The sequence below is a fragment of the Sinocyclocheilus anshuiensis genome, unplaced genomic scaffold, assembly GCF_001515605.1.
Source record: "Sinocyclocheilus anshuiensis isolate Anshui unplaced genomic scaffold, SAMN03320099.WGS_v1.1 scaffold773, whole genome shotgun sequence".
In the NCBI taxonomy this organism is placed as follows: Eukaryota; Metazoa; Chordata; class Actinopteri; order Cypriniformes; family Cyprinidae; genus Sinocyclocheilus; species Sinocyclocheilus anshuiensis.
Genome location: NW_015539930.1, coordinates 1729852 through 1739426, shown reverse-complemented (window position 1 = coordinate 1739426; position 9575 = coordinate 1729852). Strand labels below are relative to the sequence as shown.

General features: G+C 35.5%; 1 protein-coding gene across 8 annotated transcripts in view; it reads left to right on the top strand.

The window, feature by feature from the left end:
- The window catches only part of LOC107686827 (neogenin-like), a 168145-nt gene that overhangs the window by 98754 nt on the left and 59816 nt on the right, over positions 1 to 9575 (top strand). For all 8 annotated transcript variants that reach the window (XM_016483976.1, XM_016483973.1, XM_016483971.1 and 5 more), the window contains exon 5: positions 5777 to 5913. In XM_016483976.1, the coding sequence (XP_016339462.1) occupies positions 5777 to 5913 (137 nt within the window). The remainder of the gene's footprint in view (positions 1 to 5776; positions 5914 to 9575) is intronic.

Here is a 9575-nt window from a genome sequence, read left to right as displayed (position 1 = left end):
TGGGTGGGTGGGGGGGGGGGATGGGTGGATGGTTGGGGACTTTAATAATATATTTAAAAACAGATTTTTTAATTTGAAAATTATGAGAAACTCTTTCATATTAATTTGAAGTACTCTGAAATTTTACCTCTGAAATCTATCCATGGTTCTCTGATGTCTGTTAATGTTCACAGGACATGCAGGTAAATAAAATAAAATATTATTAATATTTTTAGGAAGTCTTTTTTTATAGTTTTTATTTAGAAAATATTTATTTATTTTTATTTAACATTTTTTAAATTTAATTATTAGCTTTTCATCAACTCGCAAACCCCCATGGGTTTTTGAACCCCACTTTTGGGTAACCTTGTTTTATAGAAAAGTACCGAGTTTACAGGAAAGCAGGGGTGTGAAGGGAGCATTGGGATCAGGACATGTCGGACTCAAAGATTGGAGCTTGCCATTTTGCAAAAGCCCTTGCCATTTTTGCTTCGAGTATGCATCAGAGGTTCCATGATTCGTCCGTGGGTGGCCCATCTGAGGCTGAATCTACGTCATTTATGACTTGGGCACACTGCTGGAATGAAAAGTGAAGGGTTGGAATGCATTGTACTGGATGTCTGTTTTACTGATTGGCAGGACATCGCTGCTGTTGAATAGACCATGCAGCACTATAGCAGGATTCATTCAGCCAGATGTGTGGCAGCTGTTTTTGTCACTGGAGCATATGAATTTTGTGGCTGCCTCTCCATTTCGGCTTCTCTGTCCATTTTTTTCCTCCCGTTTCCCTCTGTGAGTTCCTCTGTGTCCCGTCCCTTTAGGAATGACGGTGGCCTCTCCGTGCACTCAGAAGCTAATGACACATCCAGGGCTAAATCCAGCCTCACCCGCCAGTTCATTCAGACCTCTAATGTGCGCGTATTATGCAGGCTGTGGCTTTGGGCATATGCGTAGTAATGTGCTAATCAAAATATTGGTTAACCATTGGAGGCACCTGCAAAACAAATAAAGAAAAGTATGATGATGGTCCATCTCAGCCCAGCTGGGAAAAACAAACACTCTGCCTCATTGTAAATATGAGCTCTTCATATTGATTTTATGCTCAGTTTTTCCCTCTTCTGAGGTATTTCATTTGGAGCTTAGTCCACGTTCTATAAAAGAGCAGCATACATCACACAAAACCACAGCTGAGAGAACATATATTCAGGATGTAGAAAATAACATGACATTAGCTCATAAAGGTTCTTGACTTGGAAAGTTTTTCTTCTTTAAACTCTCTAAACATGTGGTGTAGTCAGAATGCAGCCCTGTCCAGAGAGGATATTCAATCTATTTCAGAGCCACCTGCACATTATAATGCTCTATAGCTATTCATTTGTTTTGTGAAATGTTCATTATTCAACAATGCTGGTAAATTAATAAATATGAATGCATTCTTCTCAGTTCTTTTTTAAAAAGCAGTTAATTCCTAACTAAGTATTATTCAGAATTAAAAAAAAGACAGATCATTGCAGCTTAGGTTGTTAAGGCTTAATTAAGATGGTCTTAGCTACCCTGCAGTAAAACAACAGTTTGAACCATCTGAAGTTGGTCTTAGCTGCTCTCCAAGCTGGTCTAGTTTGATAGTTTTTGATAGGATTGAGTACTTGTTGGGTATTTTGAGAACATCAGGTGGTAGACCAGATAAAGGGTCAATGACAAAGAAGAATGTCCGTAACTAAAAAATATAAAAACTAAAAATTGTTTAAAACACGTGCCAAGTAGCTTTAATAAAATTGTTAAGAACGGTTTTAATTTCTAAAAAAATATCATATGTTATTAACCATCAAGTAAAACATATTTTCTTAAAAAAAACAAAACAAAACAATGATATTAGTGAATGAATATCTTTTATCTCAAAACATTTTTTTACACTTATTAAACACGTATCCTGAATTAATCAATCATTCACAAATGTCATTGTTTTTGTGTTTTTACAATATCACTATACTACATTTTACAACCTGAAGTGACATTGCTTTGTGATTAAAAAAAAGGTAAAATTATCTGATATTTTTAAAAACTTACTGACAGTCATGAACTTTTCTTTTTTTCACCTCATGGCTTTATCGATCACACCATATGACTTTGGTTTGGTGGATAGGTTTTTTCCCCCCAAATATTAATAAACATTGAAGCAGATTTTACCTTAGCTTGATAAAAATAAACTTCTGTTTGTAACACTGGGGGTGCCACACAACCAGGAATAAATAAGTCTGATAAAAAGTTTTTCTTTTCAAGAATTTCATTCTTTTTTTCAGCCTTATGAAATATAGATTATATCACTGACATTTTTGACTTTATGGGGGTAGAAACCATCAGAAGCTGGTTTTAACTGGATTTTCCAGTGGAGTAACACACGGCTTTTGCTGGTGGCATCAGATGGAATAATGTCACTACCCTCATTCAAGTCTTGGCACAGCATTAGTAGCTGTTCTGTTTGGAGTCACAGCCATGGAGCTGAACAGTTGAGGGTGGAGGCCATACCAGAACCTTCCGAGCTGTTGACAAGGAAGCCTTTCATCTCACTCACTTGTATCTTATGACAGCATCAATCACAGGCTGGCTGCTCTGAGGCAGGTTGGGTCAGCGCCACGGGTAGTTTGGTGTTGGATTTCTGTTGACGGATGCCAGTAGTTTAGCCTCAGAGCTGCACACTGGATATACATCACGGCATATGCAGTGTTAGCTGTTAGCCCAAACCTGTCTGCAGTCATGAGGCTTTTGTAAATTAGTTCTGGGTTATTTGAGGCGACTCCATACACAAAAGCATTACTACTCCCTCAACACTCCTAATGCACTGATGGTCCTGAGTAAAGAATAGTATGTGTCCAACTTACACAAGTTGAGAAATTTTAAGAAACCCTGTAAGGGGGAGGAAATGACCACTTGTTGAATAATTAATGGATAATAATGAATACTGAATAATGAATTGAAACCATTGATGTTATCATTATTATTATTATTGTTATTATTTTTATTTTTGTTATTTTTCAACAAACTTGGGTATGTCTGAATACAACCCTTATTTGTGTGATTTTGTTATTTTCTAGCAATAAGCATTGAATAAACATAAAAATAATTTTTAAGTAAATAAAGTATAAATATTCCTGGATGGGAATCGCTGAGTCTAGCCTATTTACAGACCAAATGATAATTTCTGGTTATTGGTAAACTAATGTTTCCAATTAAATTCATTCATTAATTTTTTTTTTACAATAAATTTGGTAACGGGACTGAATGGTTGATGCTCTTACCAGTACATTTTGTGACACATCAAGAAAATAGATTATGATTATTTAGCTGTATGAAGTTAAAGGGTTACTCCACCCCAAAATGAAAATTTTGTTATTAATCATTTACCCCCATGTCATTCCAAACCCGTAAAAGCTTTGTTCGTCTTCAGAACACGATTTAAGATATTTTGGATGAAAACCGGGAGGCTTTTCATATTCTCGTCACTTCATAACGTTACGGTTGAACCACTGATGGCAGATGGACTATTCTGACCATGTCTTTCGTACTTTTCTGGACCTTGACAGTGTAATTTACTTGGCAGTCAATCGGACAGTCACAAGCCTCCCGGTTTTCATCCAAAATATCTTAAATTGGTAGCGACATGGGGGTAAGTGATTAATGACAAAATTTTCATTTTGGGGTGGAGTAACCCTTTAACAAATATCAAAACACTACACTATTTTTTGGTCATTTGGTCTTAAACTAACCCAAACTGAATGGTAGCAGAATTTATCCTAAACCTTAATCCCTGTTACTTGCAACAACCCTTGTTACCCACTTTTGTTTTACACATTTATGTATAGTTATTTTAACATATTTAATGTTTATTGCTAGAAAGCACATAGGGTTTTAAATTCTTTTAGACATCTCTTTTGTTAACAGGCATGAAAAATAGTGAATGAATGAATACTTTTACCATAAAAAAATACTATTAGTCTGTACATTTATTTTTTTCTAATTTATTTTTAATCATTAATCTGCTGCAATTCAAATGAGTCTATGTGAATCTTTCAGACTAAGTAAAATTAGACATTGACAAATGCAAATGATTTTGTCTGTAACACATTGTGCCTCTCTTTGCAACTTCAGGGATCTTATCTATGCACAATCAGCTTGTAACACTCCAAAGAGAAAGGAAAGCTTGAAATCACATCATATGACCCCTTTAAAGTTTTGAAGGCACTTGACTAGAGACACATGCAGAGATCATAAGACAATTGCAGCTGAGAGGCACTGATGTGTGGAACTTCAGCATTCACACCCTTAAAAGAGCTTATAAGTAATAACGTCATGTCCATGAAAAAAAAACAATAAACACGGAGACTGAAGCGTGTCTTAGGTGGAAAAGCGCCACAGTGGGCCTACGTGTTTCATCGCGTGTTCTTTAGCCCAAAAGTACAAAGGCCTCCTTTATGAGACCTGCTGATTTTCCTTTGGGATGAGGTATGTGTGATGGTTTAAGGCAGGGTGGAGTTTCTCTGAGCACAAGACTTTTGAGTTACTCGCTCTTATGCAAGTCCTGTGGTCTGGCGTGTGTAATGGACACTGTCAGGCTGCCCTCTCAGGACATAGACGTCCTTCAGAGCACTGTTTCATTTGCTGAGTTATGCTTGATAGTTTATAGATTATAGATTAAAAAACAGACAAAAAAGGCCAAAAATAAATAATAAAGAACCTTTGAAAACACATGCTTTTTGTGTCCTAGAAAACCCACAATTTATTTATTTATTTAATGTTTATTACTATAAAGCAAACAGAGTTTTAAATTGTATTCAGATATATTTTGTATTCAGGCAACTAAATAAATGTAGATATGTATGACAGGGATGAAAAATAGTAAATCATTTTAGACATGTCTTTTGTATTCAGACAACTTTTGGTAATAGGGATGAAAAATAGTAAATAAGCAAATCCAGACATTTCTTGTGTATTTAGACAGATTTTGGTAACAGGGATGAAAACAGCACATACATTCTGACATGCCTTTTGTATACAGACAACTTTTGGTAACAGGGATGAAAAATAGTAAATAAGTGAATTCAGACATTTCATTTGTGTTTAGACAGATTTTGGTAACAGGGATGAAAATAGCAAATACATTCTGACATGCCTTTTGTATACAGACAACTTTTGGTAACAGAGATGAAAAATAGTAAATAAGTGAATTCAGAAATTTCATTTGTGTTTAGACCATTTTTGGTAACAGGGATGAAAAATAGAAAATAAATAAGTAAATTCAGACAGTTCTTTTGCATTCACACAACTTTTGGTAACAGGGTTGAAATAAATTAAAATAACAATAAAAAAAATATATATATAATAGTTACCTTGACATTCCAAGGTAAACTAACAATATTTTCCTCCTAACACTACACTCTTAGGGAAGAGTCCCTTTTATCCAAAGCAACATACAGTACAATTACCTGGGCAATCCTCCTGAAGCATCCTGGGATTAAGTGCTTTGGTGACCTCAAGTGCACAATGGTGACCCATTGATTGTTTGCCCCTGATGGCGATCAAACCAGAGAACTTCCGATTATCAAGCCTGACCTAAACCACACCTCCACAATGTTGAGGCTGCCCTTTTCTGCTAGAATGCGCCATTCGCGATATAGATTCCATTTTCTGCATGTAAGAAAGAACATGTATACTGCAGTTATTGAATTAGTGTTGGGCTAAGTATGCATTTGACTTTCTGCAGGGAGTGTATTGACATCGCCTTTTTCTCTTCTCCGCACAGCAAGGGCCGCTTTGAAGTGCTTGGCGGAGGCAGTCTGCAGATCTTCAATCTCACTGAGGAAGATGCTGGTTCGTACAGCTGCATGGCAGACAATGTCAACGGATCCATAGAGGCCCAGACTGTGCTCGCGCTGAAAGGTAAGATTAAACCTCACTGCTAAAGGACTAGTCAAGTGAATGTCATGTCGCATGGTAAAGCTCTTTCCTCTAGTACTGTTCAGAGGAAGTGTTGCATTTTCTCGGTGACATTAAGTTCTGTAATTCCACTGCACACTCTGATCACGCTTCAGACACGTTTACAGAAACAGGTATTTGATTCTCTGTAATTGCTCAAGCTGCAGTTTTTGGGCGGGACTGACAGTAGTGCATGAGATGTGATTGTGTGATGATGAAAGGGATGTGAGATGGTTCAGACAGGTGTGAAATCACAGAGAATAGAATAGAATCTGGGCTGAAGATTTCATGCAGATATGTGGAGTGTAATGAGCTTTGACCATCTGTCCATCTGCTGAGAACTGATCCTACACTGTGACAAGATGACAAGATGACATGATGAAAAAATGAAAGATACTGGGGGGAAACATTTTCAGGCCCTTTACTTTGCCTTTGTGCACTTCAATTCTTAAAAGTATACTTTAAAAAAACTGTACTTGCAGATAGTATATAAATCAAATAAAAAAAGTCACTAAAGAGAGTACACTGTCATGGCTTTGTTTCTTAAAACACTTAAAGGGGTCATGAGCTTTGTAAAAATCGATGCGTTTCAGAAAAGCGGGGCATAGAGGAGAAACAATAATGTACAGTATGTGGAAAATAATGTGTTTTTTGAACCTTAAACCGCATAAACACATTTCATTACACCAAATACACAAAATAATGTTCTTTTTAGCAGCATCATATGACCCCTTTAAGTACACTTTTAAAAATGCACTTTTAATGTCAAATTAAAACTTTCACTTTAAAATCATTATGGTTTAATAAATGTTTGTTGTGCTTTAAAAAAGCATATTGATGTGTTGTTGACTAACTAAAGCATGTCTAAAATACTTGATTATAATTTTAGTGTTATTTAATATTATTCAATATTGATAGTGAATAGAGTTATTCAAAGTTAATACATTTTAAATGTACTTTATCATTAAAAATAAATTACATTCAGTAAATGACATTAATTAAATTTCAGTTTATCATAAATGCTTGTCAGTGCAATTAACAGTAAACTTTAACCATATTTCAAAGACAATATAAATAATTATGAAATATGGTTCTACTTAAAATATCTACTTAAATTATAATTAAGTGGGTCAAAAACACTTTTAATTTAATAACTAATTGCGTTTAATATCAATTTAAATGATAAAATATATAATATAATGTAAAATATTCATTTCAATTAATTGAGTATCCAAAAACATTACGTTCAGTTCTCACTTTATTATAATCTTCTAAAGTATAAAACCAAAAATACCAAAAATACTCACTGCCTTAAAGGTAATAGCCACAAGACTTTATGCGTTTTGCAAAGAGACAAGTGTGATAGAATTGCTGAATAACCTATGCAATATTTATAGCTACACTACACTTACAGGAATTACATTGGTAACACAAAACCAGAAATTCATTTGCCCAGAACAGTAGTCCCACCTCTAAAACATACTTTACAGCTCAAATAGTAATAGGTTTTGCTGAATAAGGCATGCTGAATAATTCTTCCTTTAACAAAAATATGAGATTCATATTTCTGCTTGTAAACCCTCTGGACCCTCTTGTTTACTCCTATTGCAAGTTATTATAATTTTTTCTAACAAATCAAAATTGTTTTGTTGTAATCAACATAATGCTATTGATAGAGCAGGTTGTATCCAGAGCAATCATGTATTCCTGTTTCAAGTGTGAAATAAAACAATGACTTTCATGTCTTGTTTGCTCAGATTCTAAATGTCAACCAGCAGGCACAGAACAGTTATGAATACATTGTTGCGTATATAACTAGTCAACATGCAGAGATGTGTGCTGGTGTGAGCAGGTCAGATTGATCTGGGAATTTCTGTGCTCTCTATGTTTTTGTTATACTGTAGATGAGAAACCCAGAATCCTATTAAACTTTGATAGACTGTCTTTTCTGTGCTACACAGAACATAAGGGAGTAGCTTGTAGGTTGCTGTTTCTACTCTGAAATGCAGGGTAGATGAATAGAAATAACAGTGTGTGTTGAGCTTTGACATTGTCTGCTCCTGAATGCAAGTGAGGCAGTGATAAGAGCTGTGTGGTCATTTTAGATGTTTTTATCGTCACTATAATCTCCTTGTAGAATGTATAGGGAGTGTAACCAACCTATGGAAGCCACGGAATAAAAAATAAAAATGCTCATTTTTATCTCACAATTCTGCCTTTTTCTTGCAATTGCAAGTTTATATCTCACCATTTAGACTTATCTTTCTCAGAATTTCAAATTCTTCTTCTCTGAATTCTGAGTTTACATCTCACAGTTCTATTTTTTTTCTGCCATGGAATGAAAGAAATAAAAAAGGTAATTACAGTGTTTTTATTATGTTGGAACAGACACGTATTGCTGTGCTTTTATTACAATGCTTCAGATATGTATTGCGGCAGTTCAGAATTCAAATGTCCAGGAAGTGTCGCTAAAAGGTTAATGCTCTGTCGTGTTGGAATATAACATACCCAGAACACCAAACCCAACCCTAAACCTACCCCGATAGTGTTAAAAAATTCACAAGTGATATTAAAGCACATTCACTGATGCGATCGTGCTATTTTAACTTCCTTATACGTGGGTTTGAGCTGTTTTGTTGAACCATAGCTTCACAGGATTTGTACCGGAGCGCTTCACTTCAAATGTGCAACGCCATATCGCGTGAGCTACCGGGCAAACTTACTGAGTTAGAAACCCCATGCCTATGAAGCTGTATATGTGACGCTAATGTTAAAAAGTAGTTTTCAAATCTCACAGCATGTTAAACTTGTTTAAATATGGTGCAAGGAATTGTGCGAAAGTTAGGCTTTCTTAATCAAAACTCTGGCCCTGTAAATCATACTTTGTGTGTAAAGGAATAAAAGGTCTCAGAGTTTTACTGCCTCTAGTGTTCATTTCAACTGGAAACATTTGTTTGTATAGGTACGTTTTTTAGCTTTGCTGAAATGTAGGTAGAGGGCCAGCGATATAAGTGCTTCCCTGTGTATGTGCTACTGGGTTTATGAGTGTGAGATATACTGAGTGATTGAAACATGAACCATCTGTCCCGCGTGGAGCTGGCTTGAGCAGGAACCCAGCAGTGTGTGACAAGATTTTTTCAGCAGGTTGTGTGTGCAGGCCTCAGCAAACTGCAGGAGCACATACTAACAGCCATTCATCACCTTACCTCTGTCAGTTTGGCCCTGATGCTGCAACTTATGTTAAGATATACACTTCCAGATACTGTAGAACCCAGCTCATCTGGAAAACATAAAATACGCTTCATTTATCTCAGCTTACATCCAGTCATAGCTTTATGCAGCCATTCTGCTTTTGGTTAGTTTTCTACTGAGAATTGTATTGACAGTCTTATAAATATTTATGTTAATGACAATCTGTAGTCTTTATCTGCTATTTTTACACTTTTACCCTTTGCTCATTCACTTCCATACATTATTTTATGACATTAATTTATTCTAAACATTTTTGGTTGGTTTTCAAACTAATATGAAATTTATATATAATCTTATATACAGTGGGTACGGAAAGTATTCAGACCCCCTTAAATTTTTCACTCTTTGTTATATTGCAGCCATTTGCTAAAATC